General features: G+C 43.4%; 1 protein-coding gene across 1 annotated transcript in view; it reads right to left on the bottom strand.

Annotated features, from left to right (window-relative positions):
• Window positions 1–830: 830 nt before the first annotated feature.
• col5a2b (collagen, type V, alpha 2b) overlaps window positions 831–20,459 on the bottom strand; it is a 272,414-nt gene continuing 252,785 nt past the window's right edge. Inside the window, exons 49-54 of the mRNA XM_080198839.1 lie at window positions 20,367–20,420; window positions 18,091–18,198; window positions 16,344–16,626; window positions 8,160–8,350; window positions 3,980–4,222; window positions 831–1,727 (exon numbers count right to left, since the gene is read on the bottom strand). Coding sequence (XP_080054965.1) covers window positions 1,581–1,727; window positions 3,980–4,222; window positions 8,160–8,350; window positions 16,344–16,626; window positions 18,091–18,198; window positions 20,367–20,420 — 1,026 coding nt within the window. The 3' untranslated portion in view covers window positions 831–1,580. The remainder of the gene's footprint in view (window positions 1,728–3,979; window positions 4,223–8,159; window positions 8,351–16,343; window positions 16,627–18,090; window positions 18,199–20,366; window positions 20,421–20,459) is intronic.

The following is a 20,459-nucleotide window of genomic DNA, read 5'->3' as shown; positions in this document are numbered from 1 at the left end:
TGTTGGGAAATGAAAAGAAAATAGCATTTATGAAGAAGCGCAATCTTACAAAATAATGAATCAAGAAGAATGGCCAACTACAAGCATTTTGCGATCTGAATCGACCGATTAGTCATGCAATTGAATACAGGTCCTGTCATCACTTTTCTTGTAACATTTCGAAAGGCAATGTGCAAAAGGTAAGGACCCAAACCATTGAAACGTCAAAGAAATAATCATGCAAATAAAATAACTGGGGTCACCCTATCAGTCATAGCAAAGATAATAAATCTGGTACTTGAATATAACCTGTAACAGTTTGATATTATTGATGTAAATACAATTTTTTTCATAAATTATATTTTATTTTCTCTGTATTGGATGCTGGATGTTTCCCCAGCACTTTAAAATAAATTGGAGATCTGTGCACTGTTAACAAAGATGCCTTCCCATCTAATGGACTCATTGTAATATTGATTAGACCAATACTGCTTAAAAGCGGTGCAACAGATTGGAGTGAAAGACACTTAGCAAATGCCATGATCAGACAGCCACGGAGGTTTATGAGTTTGCAATCATTACTGGCGGGGCAGAGGGGTGAGAGCCGGTGGGCGGGGGAACGGTGGGGAAATCAATCAATTCAACCAAAAAGTATTTCTGGTTTCCTTGTAAAACGGTCCTTTTTATTGGAGAATTAAAGAACATCGTTGAAGAGATAGAGAAAGAAACATTGCAAAATGGACTTGCCTACATGTTTTAACTCTTCAAGACATGCAGACTTCACTATTACTAATTGTACTGAGAGATCAGGAACATCATTCACACTCGAAGAAGTTGACACGACAGTAATATCAAAATGAACAACAACATGCCAGTAATGTTGTGGGTTTATTGCTACTTCATCAAAAGCTTGCAGGGAATGGGATCTTTATAACTAGCACCATCATTTCTTTCCTCTGTCTCCTGTTTCTTTTGTAAACAAACACAGAAGGAAGCCTGGAAATATAGCACCTGGAGAACAAATTAATAAAAACAAGCACCATTGTATCCTAGCTTCTGACAGAGATGAGGTAGCTGAAACGTGGGGAGCCTTTTTTTTTGTTAAACTACATCATTTAAACGTGCGGTAGGTAAGCTTGATATCGGAGCATATTCTATTTAGGAGATAAAAGGAGAGATTCCACACTCACATCCAGGGGGCAGTGCTCGCAGGAAGTGTGGGTCAGAGAGCCTGGGATACAAATGTGTAGCCTGAACTCCAATCCAGGCTTCAGGTCAGTGGACCAGATTATCCCCAACGACTATTAGATGGAACATTCTTAGAGGTGAACACTATATTTTGTATCTCTTTCTTTAGGTTTTAGAGTGAAAATCTTACTGTTTTCATTCCTGTCATGTAAGACCCAATAAAACTAAAAACTGCCCAGAATCTTCCACAGTTTTTAATCACATCTTAATTTTACTAACTGGGTTCATATGAACAATAAATAATTGTTGTGAAGGGCTGGAAATTCGAAGTACTTTATATATACAGTGCTGATTGGATCAGCTATTAATTCAAGAGTCCAGGAATGTCTTCAAAGTCTCCAAGTCCTTTTATTTTACAAGAAACAAACTGGGCCAATTTCAATGCCAAATTCCTGATTGGGAGCACCAATATCCACAGGCGCAATATCCACAATTGGCAGGCGGGCTGTGTTCTGCGTTCGATATTCAAAGACCGTCTTGCCCCAATTATTGTTATGTTTCTGCAGAGAAAACACACTCAGGTGAATCAGTACAATAAAAAAACCTACTGTGGCAAACCATGCCACTTGCAATGTGATATGACAGTAATGTTTATATCGATCACTGCTACATAGTCACTATCCTTCATAGGGTCATAAGGAGTGATCTTTTGGGAAAAATTCTAAGTGCTGAACAAACGTGAAAACAGAAGAGTTTCAGACTTGTTTTTTCACAGCCAGTTGAAAAATGAAATCTTCCGTCATTTCATCCAAAAAAAAAGCCACAATGTAATTCTTGCCAGCAGGGGGAGGTCCAGAACCTAATCTCGCCAGGAAGCTATCTCATAAACTCTGGGGGTCAGCGTCTGAGCACAGTTTCAGAATTTTAGCACAAGTGCAAATTAACAAAGACATGAAGCAGCGATTTGTCAGTCACTATAGGCTACATTGTGGGTGCTCCCTGACTGAGCCCACAATGGTGAAATCAATCAACTTCTTCATTTCTCCTGCTGTTAGAAACCAAATAAAAAGTTCACAAAAGCAATGCTGCAGTCAAGAGGGAGAGAGATAATGTTCTCTTCACAGAGATTGCTAGACTCTCAGTGAAGCTTTCTTCAAGGTCAGTGACAATCATTGTCATTTCATCTCTGACCACAAATTAAAGGCTGATAATTTGCTTTTGAGAGAGAGCGAAAAACAATGAAATGTTTAACCCATCAGATGAAAGTAGTAATTCTGATATCTAATAGGAACTTTAATCTCTCATGTGAACAAACACCAAATATCAGCAAAAATCTACTGTGCCCTGACACAGTGTAGCTATTGTAAACAAATCTGTCATTATTTAATCTCAGTCTGAGATAAGGAATGGAGAGAGCAGGAGAGGTTGGGAAACCTGGAAAAAAAAGAGATTTCTTGCAGGTTTTGACAAATTTAACAGCAGGATCTGATAAACTCGTTCTTTATCTGTTACCCAGACTGCAGCCTTGCAGATTGGGAGACTGATTGGCTGTTAGAAACATAGAAGATAGGAGTTGGAAGAAGCCATTTGGCCCTTTGGGCTCTGCCATTCATTACGATCATGGCTGATCATCCAACTCAATAGCCTAATTCTGTTTATTCCCCATAACCTTTGACCCCGTTCACCCATAGCGCTATATCCAGAATACATTCTGGATGTATTCAATATATTGAATACATTCAACATTCCAGCATTAACTTCCTGCGGTATTGGGTTCCACAGGCTCACCGCTCTTTGGGTGAAGAAATGTCTCCTCACCTCCGTCCTAAATGGTCTACCCTGAATCCTCAGACTGTGACGCCCTGGTTCTGGACTCCCTGTTGTACAGATTCTACTCGTGGCCTTTGAAGGCAGGAGGCATTTTGTTTTACAGGGGAGTGATGGTGGTTGGAGCAGGTGGTAAGGGCCAGTAGTTCTCATATGTTGGAGCATTTTGAACAGAGATTGAAGGGTGGGGAGGAAAATCAGAAATTGGGATATGTGAAAGATAAAAAGCCAAGAGCCTTGCTGATCCGAGGCTGGGATGGGTATCAGGCTGGAATGGGTATCAGGGGCTGGGATGGGTGTCGAGACTGGGATGGGTATCAGAGACTGGGATGGGTATCGGGGCAGGGTATCAGGGGCAGGGAATCAGAGGCGGGGACGGGCGTCAGGGGCAGGGAATCAGAGGCAGGGATGGGCATCAGAGGCAGGGATGGGCATCAGAGGCAGGGATGGGCATCAGAGGGGTTGAGTGTGGGAAATTGGAGACTGTGTTGGGTTTGGGGGAGTGATGAGAGATCAGAGACTGAGGGGTGGGAATCAGAGGTTTTATAAGGGAAAGGTCAGGAGCAGATCGAAAGGGCTGTGGGGGGGAGAGGGTATCTATGGGGGTAATTATGAGGTAGGTACGCAGGACCCTGTATGTAAACTGAAAGGAATGTACCTCTGGCTCCAGCAATCCCCACCTTCCTTTACCCTCGGAGTTCAACTTGAAATAGTGAATTGATACGATACTGCTTTGTTATAGTATTTAAATTGACAACATATTTCTTGTGAACAATTGGCTACCCACTCACAGCCCTGCCTTACCTCCATCTTAACAGGAATTGGGCAGATTGGCAGTGAGTTGGGGTCAGGGTTCAAGTTTTAGCGCTTTAACCACCCATCTGAACAAAGCTGCCTATTTGGAAGTTACAATTTCCCTCCACGGAATTGATAACTTGTTGCTACACATCCTTGTTACTGAAATAAGTCAACTCCTAATACTTACAGTGCAGCCGTCTTCCAGTATGGCATATTTAAATCTGTTGTTTCCCTCTGCTTTGATCTCAATGTCATTGGCACTCTTAAGAACCAATGCTTTCTTAAGGTTGCCAGCCTGGTCATCCATGTAAGCAACACTGTTCTTACAGTGATAGGTAATATTTTGGGAAGCTTCTTTGGACAGAAGGCGGAGGAATGTTGTCTGGATCATGACGGTGTTCGGGGCGTGTTGCTTGTCACCGTAAGTGAACTGGAGAAGTAAAGAGCAGTTTCAGCAAATGATTCAAGGAATGTTTTGCAACATTAAATATACACTGTATACACAGGAACAGGAGTAGGCCATTCAGCCCATCACATCTGCTCCACCATTCAATTAGATCATGACTGCTGAACACCACTTTCCCATGCTATCTCTGTATCCATTGATTTAGATCTAGGGGTACATGTTCATGGCTCCTTGAAAGTGGACAGAATGGTGAAGTAGGCATTCAGCATGCTTGGTTTCATCGGTCAGAACATTGAATACAGGAGTTGGAATGTCTTGTTGAACTTGTACAAGACATTGGTAAGGCCACACTTGGAATACTGCGTGCAATTCTGGTCACGCTATAATAAAAAGGGTATTATTAAACTAGAAAGAGTGCAGAAAAGATTTACTAGGATGCTACTGGGACTTGATGGATTGAGTTATAAGGAGAGGCTGGATTGACTGGGACTTTTTTCTCTGGACTGTAGGAGGCTGAGGGGTGATGTTACAGAGGTCTATAAAATAATGAAGGGCACAGATCAGCTAGATAGTCAATATCTTTTCCCAAAGATAGGGGAGTCTAAAACTATACAGCATAGGTTTAAGGTGAGAGGGGCGAGATACAAAAGTATCCAGAGGGGCAACTTTTTCACACAGAGGGTGGTGAGTGTCCGGAACAAGCTGCCAGAGGTAGTAGTAGAGGCGGGTACAATTCTGTCTTTTAAAAAGCATTTAGATAGTTACATGGGTACAATGGGTGTAGAGGGATATGGGCCAAATGCGGGCAATTGGGATTAGCTTAGGGGTTTTAAAAAAAAGGGTGGCATGGACAAGTTGGGCCAAAGGGCCTGTTTCTATGCTGTAAACCTCTATGATATCGGTAGTCTGCACAATCTATCAATTTCTGTTTTGAACATGCTGAAGGATTGAGCTTCCACAGCCTTTCTCTGGGTAGAGAATTTCAAAGATTCACCACCCTCCATGTAAAGGAATTCTTCCTCATTTCAGTCTTAAATGGCCTCCCTCTTATCCTGAGATTATGTCCCCTGGTTTTAGACTCACCAGCTAAGAGAAACATCTCCTCTACATCCACCCTGCCAGCTCCTATAAGAATTTTGAAAGTTTCAATGAGCTTTGTAATTTTTGAAATTCTGGACAATACAGACCTAGTATCCCCAAGTCTTACCTCACAGGACAATCCCACTATCCCAGAGATTAATCTGGTGAACCTCCATTGCACTCCTTCAGTGACGGGTATGCCTCCTTAGATGAGGAGACCAAACTACACAGTACTCCAAGGGAGGTCTCATCGAGCAAGTGCTTTATTGCTGCACTCAAATCCCCTTGTGGTGAAGGCCAACAAGTTAAGTACTGATGATGGTGTAATTGTATTCATCAACTAGACAAGTACTCCAGAGGCCTAGGAAATACTCTGGGAACCTGGGTTCAAATCCCACTGTGGCAGATAATGAAATTTGCATGCAATAAAAATCTGGAATTAAAAATTTATGATGACCATTGCTAATTGCTATGAAACCCCATCTGGTTCACTAATGCCCTTTAGGGGAGGAAATCTGCCATCCTTACCTGGCGTGGCCTACATGTGACTCAAGACTCACAGCAATGTGGTTCTAAAGTGGCTTAGCAAGTTCAAGAGCAATTATGGGATGGATGAAAAAAATTGTTAGCTGCACCTGAGTGGCAAATTTTAATGAACTAGGGTACCTTTGGAGGCTGGTGAATGTGAAGCAAACTGCCGTTATAATTGGGAGTTGAAAACTTTCTACTGAACACAGTCAGAATCCACCTTACAGGGAATATGGATTTTTCTCCACTTGGTGAAGTATTTGAGCAGAATTTTAATGAAAATCACTGTATTTAGAAAATTGTGGTTGTAAATTTTAATGAAAGCATGAATTAGGAATTAGGAGTAGTAGAAGTGAAGTAGTAATAATAGAAGTGAAGTATTCCTTCAAAGGGAATGTATCTTAAGGTACAATGGATAAACCTTCTCAGTTTTACCCAAGCCTGTAGTGTTGTGTTTCTATCACTAGGGAGCAGTGTTGCACTACATAAAGTAGTGCTGCAAATCTCATACAGTCCAATATCACCATCTGCTGGCTGAAAGATGTCTCCAGATGAATATTATTTTTAAATAAAGAGCATTCATTCCAAATATTCACAAGGTGGTGATTTTTTATTCTTTCTCACTCCATGCTTCACAACGGGGGAGAGTTCCAATCTGGTTATTTGCAATGGTTCTGAAATCTCAATGTCAGATACCAGCAGGCAAAAGACTTCTGTATTTCTCTGCCCACTATATTAACAGGCTGTTCCCTGATTTTATTCTGTAGGGAATGATAGCATAGTGGTTAGTAATCAAGAGACCTGGACTGACTGGGATAAAAGTTCAAATCTCGTCACCACTGAAATTTAAATTCCAGTAATTAAGATAAATCTGGAATAAAAAGCTACCATCAGTAATGGGGACCACGAAGCTACTGATTGTCATTTAAAACAAAAGTCTCCTTGACTGATGTCCTTCTGGGTGGGAAAGCCTCCCTCCTTATTCAGTCTGGCCACATGTGACTCCAGACCTACCGATTATATAACCAAAAAGCCACTCAGTTGTATTCGGCAAGGTAGCTCAAGGGAAAATAGGGCAAGCAATAAATGCTGGCCTCGCTGGCGATGCTCATACTCAGTGAATGAATAATAAAAATGTGTCGTGCTTTCACTGTATCAGGAACCTGCAACAGCCTGTTAAAAGTGTGTCCTGTGGCAATGATTTTATGCTTACAGTTGTTTTAAAAAAGCAGTGGGTCTACACCAAACAAATATCACTCTTCCTTTATAATAACTGAATAAAATGTTTGATCATCTTCAATCCTGATGCTCTCCAATGTTGCTCGCTTGCTGTGAATTGCTACACTTCAGGGAACTTTGCATAAGACAACACATCTCTGCTCTCTCTTCAGTCAGTGTAGATTCACATTTTGCTACTCAATTACATGGAATCATTTATTTAAAAATATGGAAAAATAAATACATTCTAAGTGTTAAATGTGTAACAAATAAAGCTCTTAAAATGTGCTTCTGAAAAAGAGGTAAAGCAAATGGTGAAGTGTCACAAACCTCGGCTAAGAGGGGACCTTATTGAAACATATAAGATGATTAGAGGTTTAGACAGGGTGGACAGTGATAGCCTTTTTCCTCGGATGGAGAAATCTAGCACGAGGGGGCACGGCTTTAAATTAAGGGGGGGTAGTTATAGGACTGATGTCAGGGGTAGGTTCTTTACCCAGAGGGTGGTGAGGGACTGGAATGCCCTGCCAGCTGCAGTTGTAAATGCGCCTAGTTTGGGGGCGTTTAAGAGATCTGTGGATAGGTTTATGGACGAAATGGGATTGGTTTAGATTAGTGGGTTAGTGTTGTTTTTTTTTTAAAAAGCTGGTCGGCGCAACATCGTGGGCCGAAGGGCCTGTTCTGCGCTATAATGTTCTATGTTCTATGTTCTATATCTCAGCAATGACAGTGCTCCTTTGCAGTGTTAAGATATATTCACAACTATTCCTCTTATATTATCCAGAATATTGATCTCAACTGGTGAGGTTAACTTTCATTAATCATACTTATCAATGGACTCTGAAGGATATGACCCCCGAACTGTAAGAATATAAAATCCTCAAAAACCACACACGGCAGTGTTCAGGAAGAGGTCAGTGTGAGTAACTGAGCGTCGGGGGGGAGGCAATTTCCACGGAGGCCGGACCATCAACACTTCCATGGAGTCCCGCCGTTCACCTTGGCCTCTGCCTGATCTCCGGTGATTTGGAAACTGGAAGATCTGGGCCAATGTTTTCACTTGTTCTGATCCTGGCTACAAAACGAATGGAAAATATATTTGTTGCGCCATGATGTGCTGTGTCATTTTACTTACCTGCAATCCACCGTTCATGGAGTCACCAAACCATAAGAGGCCACCATCATCGCCATTCCTTTTGCTCCACCAGGTTTTACGTGGGATTTCCGCTGGGTCGGCGAGAATACAGGTCTCACCAGTATCCATATTGCAGTATATTTTAATAGCATCCTCAACACAACCCTGGTTAGGGTCAATCCAGTATTCCCCTGTGAAACATATCCACATTCAGATATCGAGGTACTTAAAGGTAACCGCCAACAATTTTACACATGAAGTTAGCACTGTCCTATTCTCATACATGTGCCTGTCGTAAGAACGTAAGAAATAGGAGCAGGGTTAGGCCATCTAGCCCTTCGAGCCTGCCCCGCCATTCAATAAGATCATGGCTGATCTGAAGTGGATCAGTTCCACTTTCCCGCTTTCTCCCCATAACCCTTAATTCCCCTGTCTATCAGAAACCTATCTACCCGTGACTTAAATATATTTAGCGAGGCAGCCTCCACCACTTCAACGGGCAGAGAATTCCAGAGATTCACCACCCTTTGAGTGAAGAAGTTCCTCCTCAGCTCCGATCTAAACTGCGCGGCGGCGCCCCCCCCCACCCACCCCACCCCACCTTATCTTGAGGCTGTGTCAGACATTACAAAACTTGAAAAAGAAGACCATTTCTCTCAACTGGCCTTCTTACCGGAGCAGCTCACATTTAATTTGTCCTGCCACAGCCTTCACATATTTTATTTAATTCTCTAAAGGAAGATAGATAAACCCCTCTCAAGAGGAAAATCTTAAAGCGAATCCAAGAAGAGAGATGCACAAAGCATGAGACTTTCACTTTAAGAGAATATATATTATTCTGCAGTGAGTGTCTCACCTCCTGACTCTTCAGTCTGTCCACAATCTACAAGGCACAATTCAGGAGTGTGATGAAACGCTCTCCATTTGCCTGGATGAGTGCAGCTCCAACAACACTCAAAAAAGCTCGACACCATCCAGGACAAAGCAGCTCACGTGATCCACTGTCTTAAACATCCACTCCTTTCACCCACTGACGCAGAGTAGCAGCAGTGGGTACTATCTACAAGATGCACTGAATACAACTTTCCAGGCCTTCTTCAACAGCACCTTCCAAACCCACAATGTCTACTTTTGATAAGGACAAGATCAGCGAATTCATAGGAGCACCAGGGCTTGCAAGTTTGGGACAGCACGGAGGCACAGTGGATAGCACTGCTGCCTCACAGCTCCAGGTTTGATTCCTGGCTTGGCTCACTGTCTGCGTAGAGTTTGCATCTTCCCCGTGTCTGCATAGGTCTTCCCCCCAGGTGCTCCGGTTTCCTCCCACAGTCAAAAATTTGCGGGTTAGATGGATTGACCATACTAAATTGCCCATTTGTGTCGCAGGATGCATAGATTAGGGGGATTAGCGGGGTGAATGTGTGGGATAGGGCTGGGTGGGATTGTTGTCGGTGCAGACTCGATGGGCTGAAAGGCCTCCTTCTACACTGTAGGGTTCCTATGATGCTACGATTCCCCTCCGACTCACTGACTTCCTTCACTGTTGCTGGATCAAAATCCCGAAGCTCTCCCAAACAGCGCTGTGGGTGTACCTACACCACATGGATTGTAGCTGTTCATGAAGGCAGCTCACTGCCACCTTTACAAGGGAATTAGGAATAGGCAATGAATGCTGGCTGTGTCATTTACATTCACAGCTCAAGAATGAATAAAAAAATCAATTTTGATCTGACATTTATTCCAATGGTCCCAGCGGGTCTGAGACTTTTAATGCAGAATTTTATAACTGTGATGATACCTATTCTGATTTTCGGATTGCATGGTTGAGCCTACAGTCAGGTAGTGAAGATAAAGATTTCTTTGATAAATTATTAAAATTAATTTAATGGCTTTTGAGACCTTACGAATCCCTTCACTCATTTGATCGTGTTCCTGAACATCAGTATTTAGACCTTGTAATTACAGCTCATATTAATAAACGCATCAAAGCAAAATACTGCAGATGCTGGAATCGGAAACAGAAACAGAAAAAGCTGGAAAAGCTCAGCAGGTCTGGCAGCGTCTGTGGAGAAAGAAACAGAGTTAATGTTTTGAGTGTGTATAACTCTTCTTTGGTGTAGTACTGTACTTGTGTTAACCTGAAATTTGGTTCTGAAGCAAATACTTACTGGTTCCTTTAATAACAACTAATTGCACAATATTTAATCATTCTGATGGGAAGCTTTTTTCAAAAGATTACAATTCTTTGCTCATTTTGCTCATGTTACAAGTAACTCAAGATCCATCAAATTTGAAATGCCCCTTAACATGTTAAAGGTTCTGTTTTCAGTGCACATCAAGGACTAAAATGGAAATGTCTTGAATCCATCCGATTCAGCCGTTCAATGGTTAATGTGGCTGACCACTAGGGGAGCTATACAGACTCAATGGCCGGAATTTGACCACTCGCATAATGAAAAACTTGGTTGATTTTGGACAGGATTTTATGATCTCGTCCAAGCAAGGTAGTAAAGTCCCATCCATTGAGTGGGACGACATCCCATACGGAGATTTTCTCCGTATCTGCATGCGTACTTGTCCATGCAGGTACGGAGAGAATGTGAAGGGTCGGTTGTGCCTCACAAACCTTATTGAGTTCTTTGAGAAGGTGACCAAAGAGGTGGATGAGGGTAAAGCAGTTGATGTGGTGTATATGGATTTCAGTAAAGCATTTGATAAGGTTACCCATGGTAAGATACTGCAGAAAATACGGATGCATGGGATTGAGGGTGATTTAGCAGTTTGGATCAGGAATTGGCTAGCTGATAGAAGACAGAGGGTGATGGTTGATGGGAAATGTTCAACCTGGAGTTCAGTTACTAGTGGTGTACCGCAGGGATCTGTTTTGGGGCCACTGCTGTTTGTCATTTTTATAAATGACCTAGATGAGGGTGTAGAAGGATGGGTTAGTAAATTTGTGGATGACACTAAAGTTGGAGGAGTTGCGGACAGTGCAGATGGATGTTGCAGTTTGCAGAGGGACATAGATAAGCTGCAGAGCTGGGCTGAGAGGTGGTAAATGGAGCTTAATGCGGAAAAGTGTGAGGTGATTCACTTTGGAAAAAGTAACAAGATCACAGAGTATTGGGCTAATGGAAAGACTCTTGGTAGCGTGGATGAGCAGAGAGATCTCGGTGTCCATGTGCGTAGAGCCCTGAAAGTTGGCACCCAGATTGATAGGGGTTTGTTAAGGTGTATGGTGTGTTAGCTTTTATTGGTAGAGGGATTGAGTTTCAGAGCCATGAGATCATGCTGCAGCTGTAAAAAACTCTGGTGTGGCCGCACTTGGAGTATTGCGTACAGTTCTGGTCGCCACATTAAAGGAAAGATGTGGAAGCATTGGAAAGGGCGCAGCGGAGATTTACCAGGATGTTCCCTGGTATGGTGGGAAGGTCTTACGAAGAAAGGCTGAGGGACTTGAGGTTGTTTTCATTAGAGAGAAGAAGGTTAAAAGGTTACTTAATTGAGGCATACAAGACAATCAGAGGATTAGATGGGGTGGACAGTGAGAGCCTTTTACCTTGGATGGTGATGGCTAACACAAGGAGACATAGCTTTAAATTGAGGGGTGATAAATAGAGGACAGATGTCAGAGGTAGGTTCTTTACTCAGAGGGTAGTAAGGGCGTGGAATGGCCTGCCTGCAGCAGTAGTGGACTCGCCAACTTTAAGGGCGATCAAATGGTCATTAGATAGACATATGGATAACATTGGAATAGTTTAGGTTAGAGGGTCATTAGATTGGTTCCACTGGTCGGCGCAACATTGAGGGCCGAAGGGCCTGTACTGCGCTGTAATATTCTAATGTTCTATGAAACTGTAAAATCCCATCCGAGGTCAACGGATCTTCCCATGGTCCGTCCCTCACCTACCCCGATTCCCATGGCGAATGGAGCGGTAAAATTCCAGTAAATGAGCAGGATTTTCAGCCCATCATTGGCCAGGGTGGGATCTTCTGGGCCTGCCTATATCAATGGGTTTTGTGTGCCCAAACCCTCTGCCGCCAGTGAACATACCATGGAGGAGGGATGGGGTTGGCGGGGGGGTGTTACCATCAGCGGGACTGGAAGATCCCGCCAGCAGGAAGGGCAGGAAAATTTCAACCAATATTAATTTCCTCAATGTAAACAACTCCTGTTTTATAAACTTTTCGGCATGACTTCAAACTTTAAAGGATGGTGGATGGCACAGTGGTTAGCATTGCTGCCTCACAGTGCCAGGGACCTGAATTTGATTCCCAGCTTGAGTCACTGTGCAGAGTCTGCATATTCTCCCCGTATCTGCGTGGGCTTTCTCTGGATGCTCCAGTTTCCTCCCACAGTCCAAAGACATGCGGGTTAGGTGGATTGGCCATGCTAAATTGCCCCTTAGTGTCAGGGGGATTAGCTAGGGTAAATGCGTAGGGTTATGGAAATAGGGTTTGGGTGGGATTGTGGTCAGTATGGACTCGATGGGCCGAATGGTGTCCTTCTGCACTGTATGATTCGATGACTCTATGATAGTCTTCTCTGACTCTCTTTTAGTCTGTGACATTTCAAAGGGATATTGTCCAAAAAATGGTGCAGAAATAATTCCGACTGTATCATACAAATGCATTTTACTAGTTTGCACACTAAATATTTTTCACAATATCCACATATCGATTGGAACATACCTATTAATATTGCTTTGAATACTGATCAATATCCCGCTAGGATAAGAGCCAAAGATGTTACTGTTGTTACTCTGGGCCATTTACTGGATAAACACAGTAAGAAGTCTGACAACACCAGGTTTAAGTCCAACCGATTTATTTGACAGTAAACTTACAAGCTTTCGGGGTTTGTCCCTTCGTCAGGTGAATGGAGAGTTCTGGCCTCAGACAGAGCATATAACAGCACAGACAGTTTACAGATTACTGATTAGAATGCGAATCTTTACACCTAATCTGCTGTTCAAGTCCTAAAGTGGCTGACAATGTGGGTGGAAGGAGCACTGATCACAGGTTAAAGAGATGTGTACACAACCTGTGATCAGTGCTCCTTCCACTCACATTGTCAGCCACTTTGAGACTTGAATAGCAAGTTAGGTGTAAAGATTTGTATTTTAATCAGTAATCTGTAAACTGTCTGTGCTGTTATATGCTCTGTCTGAGGCCAGAACTCTCCATTCACCTGACGAAGGGGCAAACCCCGAAAGCTTGTGAGTTTACTATCAAATAAATTGGTTGGACTTAAACCTGGTGTTGTCAGACTTCTTATTGTGTTTACCCCAGTCCAACGCCGGCATCTCCACACCATTTACTGGATTACATATTACTGGTATTGTAATTCATAAGGAAAACAATCTCGCTCAGAAGTATCTACACAATAGCTTGGTACTTCTATCATTTCCAGCATGTCAGCTTCTGGTGGAATGGACTCAAGGTGATGAATATCCTATTCCTGTTGCTGTGTTCCAATATAGAATTTCTTCCTTTGGAGTCATGGTGAACAATCACTGAGACAACTATATGACCTCATCAACAAATTCCATCCCACCAGCAGACTCACCATGAACTACTCTCCGGAGTCAGTTGCACTCTTGGATACACGCACCTCCATTAAGGACAGTCACCTCAGCACTTCACTGAACTACAAGCCCACAGATAACCTTATGATGTTCCACTTCTCCAGCTTCCACCCTAAACACGTTAAAAAAGCCACCTCCTACGGACAAGCCCTCTGTATACACAGGATCTGCTCAGATGAGAAGGATCGCAACAGACACCTCCAGACGCTGAAAGATGCCCTCATAAGAACAGGATATGGCGCTCGATTCATTGATCAACAATTCCGATGCGCCACAGCAAAAAATTGCTTCGACCTCCTCAGAAGACAAACACAGGGCACGGTGGACAGAGTACCCTTAGTCGTCCAGTGGAGAAGCTATGACATCGTCTCCAGAGCCTTCAACATGTCACTGATGAAGACGAACATCTCGCCGAGGCCATTCCCACATCCCCACTTCTTGCCTTCAAACAAATGCATAACCTCAAATGGACCATTGTCTACAGCAAACTACCCAGCCTTCAGGAGAACAGTGACCATAATACCACACAACCCTACCACTGCAACCTCTGCAAGACGAGCTGGATCACTGACATGGATACCATCATCTCACGTGTGAACACCTTCCACCAGATATACGATACATACTCTTGCAACTCAGCCAACGTTGTCTACCTGATACGCTGCAGAAAAGGATGCCCCAAGACATGGTACATTGGGGAGACCATGCAGACACTACGACAATGGATGAATGAACACCGCTCGACAATCACCAGGCAAGAGTGTTCTCTTCCTGTTGAGGAACACTTCAGCAGTCATGAGCATTCGGCCTCTGATATACAGGTAAGCATTCTCCAAGGCGGCCTTCACAACACACGACAGTGCAGAGTCACTGAGCAGAAACTGATAGCCAAGTTCCGCACACATGAGGACTGTCTCAACCGGGCTCTTGGGTTCATGTCACACTATCTGTAACCCCCATGACTTGCCTGGGCTTACAAAATCTCACTAACTGGCTGGAGACAACACACATCTCTTTAACCTGTGCTTAACACTCACTCCACACACTGTCTGTAATCAAGCCTTAAACCATTCCAACATTATTTTGTAAATTGAGTTTGTGTCTTTATATGCGCTGTTTGTGAATAGAAATCCCACTCACCTGACGAAGGGGCAACACTCCAAAAGCTAGTGAATTTTGCTACCAAATAAACCTGTTGGACTTTAACCTGATGTTGTGAGACTTCTTACCTCCAATATAGAAGGCAGATACTGATGTTAGCCCTGTCCACCTTGTGAAGAATGGGCAGTTGGAAACAAGTAGTTTACTGATCCTCTCAGAATTCAATCTTTCTGCACTACTTTTCACGGTAACTTCATTTCAGTGTTAATGTAAACTTTACTTATGACTAATAAATAAATCTAATCTTAATCCAAAGATGCATCAAGCACACGCCTAAAGGAGAAGGGGTTTTCATGATTTATCAAAGTAGAGTGCTATTGCTCCTTTGTGATCCCAATTATATTTCAACTGGAATCTGAGTGCAGAAGTTACCATAGCTTTCCCAACAGGCTGAGGCAGGACTGCACATCAGAAAAAGTTTTCAGGAATGTTCAACACTTTCCTTTGTGGAAAAGCAAGACTGCACAGTTGTGTCCCACAAGGAAAGCTGTGGCCCTCCTTTCCCCAGACTTATCCCTTCTCTTCTGAGAGATCAAAAACGACCCCTTTGCTGCCACCTACCCTCAAGCTGGCGAGCAGCCAATGGTCTGATGGTTCTCAGTGCCCTATTCCCAGTCTTTCTGTGTAGGGAGTGGACTGACTATAATCAGGTTGAGTTAGATTATCCCAGCCTGAGCCAAAGGCCACCAAGTATAGGGCATTGGTGAGGCCGCAGCTGGAGTACTGTGTGCAGTTTTGGGCGCCGCACCTGCGCAAGGATATTTTGGCCTTGGAGGGAGTGCAGAGGAGGTTTACTAGGCTGATACCAGAGTTGAGGGGGTTGAGCTATGAGGAGAGGCTGAATAAACTAGGCTTGTACTCGTTAGAGTTTAGAAGAATGAGGGGAGATCTCATTGAGACATATAAGATGATGAATGGGATGGATAGGATAGAGGTGGAGAGACTCTTCCCGCTCAGAAAGGACAGTAGGACTAGGGGGCACAGCCTCAAGATAAAGGGGGTGCGGTTTAGAACGGAGTTGAGGAGGAACTTCTTCACTCAAAGGGTGGTGAATCTCTGGAATTCTCTGCCCGTTGAAGTGGTGGAGGCTACCTCGCTAAATATTTTTAAGACGCGGGTTGATGGGTTTTTGATAAGAGAGGGGATTAAGGGTTATGGGGAGAGGGCGGGAAAGTGGAACTGAGCCACGACAGATCAGCCATGATCTTATTGAATGGTGGGGCAGGCTCGAAGGGCTAGATGGCCTACTCCTGCTCCTATTTCTTATGTTCTTATGTTCTTAAGTCCATTTTTCAGAAGCCCAACCATCCACCCAGCCTACAAAGCTTTGTGCTAAGTGGTCACTGGGTTTTCTGTCAAAAAGAAATGTTTACTGTTTCCTGAAAGAATTATCCAAATTCTTACAGGACAGAATACTTCCTGTCCAAATACATACCACTTTTCTTTTCTGGGTGACAGAATAAAAGATCCTGGCATGTGCGAGCTGGGTTCTTTCTAGAACCATCTGGGCTACGCATGGTTTCTAACTGGCTGCTGAGGGATTTGAGGGTAGCGTCCACTCCTGAGGTCTTGGGAAGATTATCAGAGGTCTCGTCGGCATTGAATATATCCAAAGTATCTGGCTCCATCTCATAACGGCCCACAATATCCTCGTAGGCAGCAGTGGGAGGACCTGGGGGGCCAGGAGGACCAGGTGGCCCTTCCTCACCAGGAGGACCCTGTTAACAGGAAATTGAAGAATCAGTTTTGAGCTTTTATATTTACGCTTAGTTTACACAGAGAGATATTGGCCGGAATTCTCCCATGTCACCCGCCACTGAAATCTTCGCTGTGTGTTGCGGTGAATCTGAAACTCCATTGACAGTGGGGCAGGAATTTCCAGCTTTTGGACAAGGGCGGCCAGAGAATTCTGCCCATTAGCTTTAATTTTATTATTAAAAAGACTTGGGCCACAATCTTGGCACCCATTCACGCCACTCTCCCGCTGTAGCAAATCTGGAGAATTTGGCAACAAGCCAAATCTCCGTTGCCTACTTTGGGATGTGAAAACCCTGCTGGTGTGAAGAAATTTCCAGCGTTTGGGCAGGATTTTCCAGTCGCTACTGCCCCAAGTACAGACATTCTCACCTGAAGTCAATGGACCGTTAAACGTTCGTCAAATTTTCCATCCCACCCGCAATGATTCCCGTGGAGTGCGGGACTGGAAAATTTACCTCTTTGGATTTGTATTGCATCTTTCACAACTTCAAAATATCCCACGATATTTCGCAGCTTCTACATTCTTTTAAAAATCATTGATGGGATGCGGGTGTCACTGGGCATTTATTGCCCACTCTTAATTGCTTCTGGGAGCTGCCTTCTTGAACGCTTGCAGCCCCTGTGGTGTAGGTACACCCTCAATGCTGTTAGGGAGGGAGTTCCGAGATTGTAACCCAGCAACAATGAGGGAGCAATGATATATTTCCAAGTCAGCGTAGTGAATGACTTGGAGTGGCTTGCTACTGAATTGATACTTGTATTGATGCAGCAAACAAATCGCACACAAAAAACCCCAAAAGAGCAGTGAGGGATAAATAGTAATCAACAGGCTTTTCTTTTAATAATGTCTTTTATATCTATCTGAGCAGGTAGATTAACATCTCACTCAAATGATGATAATTGCAGCATTCCGAGTACTCTGCTAAAGTGGATCTACTTGCTCCAGTCCCAGAGGACAAGCTGAGCCCATGCCCTTCTGGTTCAAGTGGAAGTATTATCATTGAGTCAACTTGATACTTGAACCAAATTCTAATTGGGATTAAATGCCAGATTCCTCAAAATTCTAATGTATTTACGCAATACAGCCAGATAATACCAGCAATTTGAATGTTAAAATTAACTTTATCGTGGTCTTTCAGGAAGTTTCCAATCAGGGGACTTTTAAATATTCTGTGATACACCAGGCAGAAGATTAACACCATTTGATCATTCACTTTTGTTACAGACAACTCTAAAATCTGGGCAAAATTCGACCCATCGTAAATATAATTTATGTTAACTACAATTACAGAACTTAATGCTAATTGCAAATTCTCTTCCTTGGTGTTTTTCAATTAGCTTTTAGCTTATGGTTCAGCAAAGAGGTCAGTAAGCGAGTGGCCAGGTAAAATATATTGAGGAGATGCATTCCTGTACACACTTACCTCAGGGCCAGTTTCTCCAGGAGATCCACGTGGACCGGGTGGCCCAATAGGCCCAGAGAAACCAAAGTGACCTTCTTTTCCAGGAGGACCAACTGGACCAGGAGGTCCCTAAAAGAAAATGACACATTGCAGAATTGTGAATGTCCTTGAAACTTTCAACTGAAGTACAGGGTTAGCAAATGTTCCTGTCAACTCTGAGCCACTTCAGTGAGACCTCAGGGCTAACTTTCACAACACGGTCCCAGCCACACAAAGGTAAAAACATTACCATTACAAAAAACATTTTTATTAGGCTGCAGCAACATAAATCAGATACTAGGACACAAGAATTCATAGAATCCTTACAGCGCAGAAGGAGATTATTCGGTCTAGCGAATCTGCATCAACAACAAGCCCACCCAGGACCCTATCCCCATAATCCCACATATTTACCCCACTAATTCCTGACACTTAGGGGCAACTTAGCATGGCCAATCCACCTGGATTGTGGGAGGAGACCCATGCAGACACAGGAAGAATGTGCAAACTCCACGCAGACCGTCACAGGCATTGAACTCAGGTCCTGGGCACTGTGGGGCAGCAATGCTAACCACTCTGCCACCGTGCCACCTTTAATAATAATGAACAAAATACAGGAATTTGATGCTACGTGAATAGAAACTTATAGAATCATAAAATCCCTACAGTGCAGAAGGAAGCCATTCGGTCCATCGAGTCTGTACCAACCTCAATCCCACCCAAGCCCTACTCCCATAACCCTACATACTTACCCTGCTAATCCACCAGACACTAGGGTCAATTTAGCATGGCCAATCGACCTAACCTGAACATCTTTGGACTGTGGGAGGAAACCGGGGCACCTGGAGGAAACCCACACAGACACAGGGAGAATGCGCAAAATCCACACAGACAGTGACCCAAGCCGGGAATCGAACCCAGGTCCCTGGAGCTGTGAGGCAGCAATGCTAACCATTGTGCCACCATGCCGCCTTTGATGGCTTCTGCTCCAAACCGTAAGAAATGATTGCCTTTAGTACATGATACTTTCTGCATGGTATAGAATTCTTATGAGATTAGCTCACAAAGTATTTACTCTCTCATTCTTGAAAGACAATTTCGAAACAGTCCCTGGAAACATTAGGTTCACTTAATTCAGGAAACCCCCTGTTGAAATTTCTAAATTGGTAGGATGATGTCTTGCTTGTGTAACCCCCTTATCTAAGTAAGTGCTTGGAAAGAGGCAAAGAAACAACCCTCAGCATGACAGAAACTAAAAAGCTGACTCCAAGCAGGGTGACGATTGGAAGTGGGGGCTGGGGGTGATCACACTGGCATCCTGGGTACTTGTCCTGTGTCCACTGGTCAGGAGGATTGGAATTGGTAATGGGTAAAGCTATCAGCCCCAAGAAAAATGATATATGAACAAGTGCTCAGGGATCAGCAGCAGTCCTGCTCCGCTGGCAGTCATCATTATGCTTTGTCTTCAGATGGAAGATGAACAAGACATGGAGGAGAAAGACCGAGAGAAGGGTTCCCTAACACTTCAACCAGACGGCACAAGCTACTGAGATCAACGCATTCTGAGCCAGCCTTCCATTCATCCTCTCAGATCAATAAACTGCTCTCACAGACCGTATACTCTTTACTCATTAATTAATACATAAACTGTTGCTTTTTGAAAAACAATCTTAAAATTACTAACAAGTGGTTGACTGCCTACCTTTAGTACCATAATCTTATAGACACAGTTGGAAAATGTACACCATACAACAATACTACTATTTGCCTGTGTTATACTGATTTGATTACAACACACAAATTGATTAATTCATACATTTTTTTGTCACCGTTGGCATTAGCTTATGACAAAGTTTAAAGAAAGGAGTTTTATAGGATATGTATATATATATAGATAAAATTCGGGCGGGATTTTACAGCCTCGCTTGGGCGAGACCAGAAATTCCCGCCCAAGTTCAACTGAACTTTCCGTTGTAGGACCCTCGCCCACTCCGATTCTGTGGGGGATGAGGTGGTAGAGTTCTGGCCCATGGACTTGATTCAAATAGGAAATTTGGTAACTACTCTGGGCCTTAAACTTCCTGGGTCCAAATTGTGCCAAAATATCCTAAAAATCCCAGTTGTATGCCTTGGAACAGAAATGCCAGCGTACCACAAGTTATGAGGAAATTCTGAGTCATGGTTAAGGAAACTCACAAGATGATTACTGGTGAACTCTGGTTGTGCTATTGAATTGGTAGGTGTTGAAATATACTTACTCTTGGACCAAAAGGCCCTGGAATTCCAGGACCACCCTGCTCGCCAGATGGACCCTAATAAAGAGAAAATAGAATTTGATTTGGTTAATCCTT

The sequence above is a fragment of the Carcharhinus amblyrhynchos genome, chromosome 11 (assembly GCF_965287045.1).
Source record: "Carcharhinus amblyrhynchos chromosome 11, sCarAmb.v2.hapA, whole genome shotgun sequence".
NCBI lineage: Eukaryota > Metazoa > Chordata > Chondrichthyes > Carcharhiniformes > Carcharhinidae > Carcharhinus > Carcharhinus amblyrhynchos.
The sequence above is the reverse complement of the archived record's forward strand: the minus strand, read 5'-3'. Positions and strand labels throughout refer to the sequence as shown.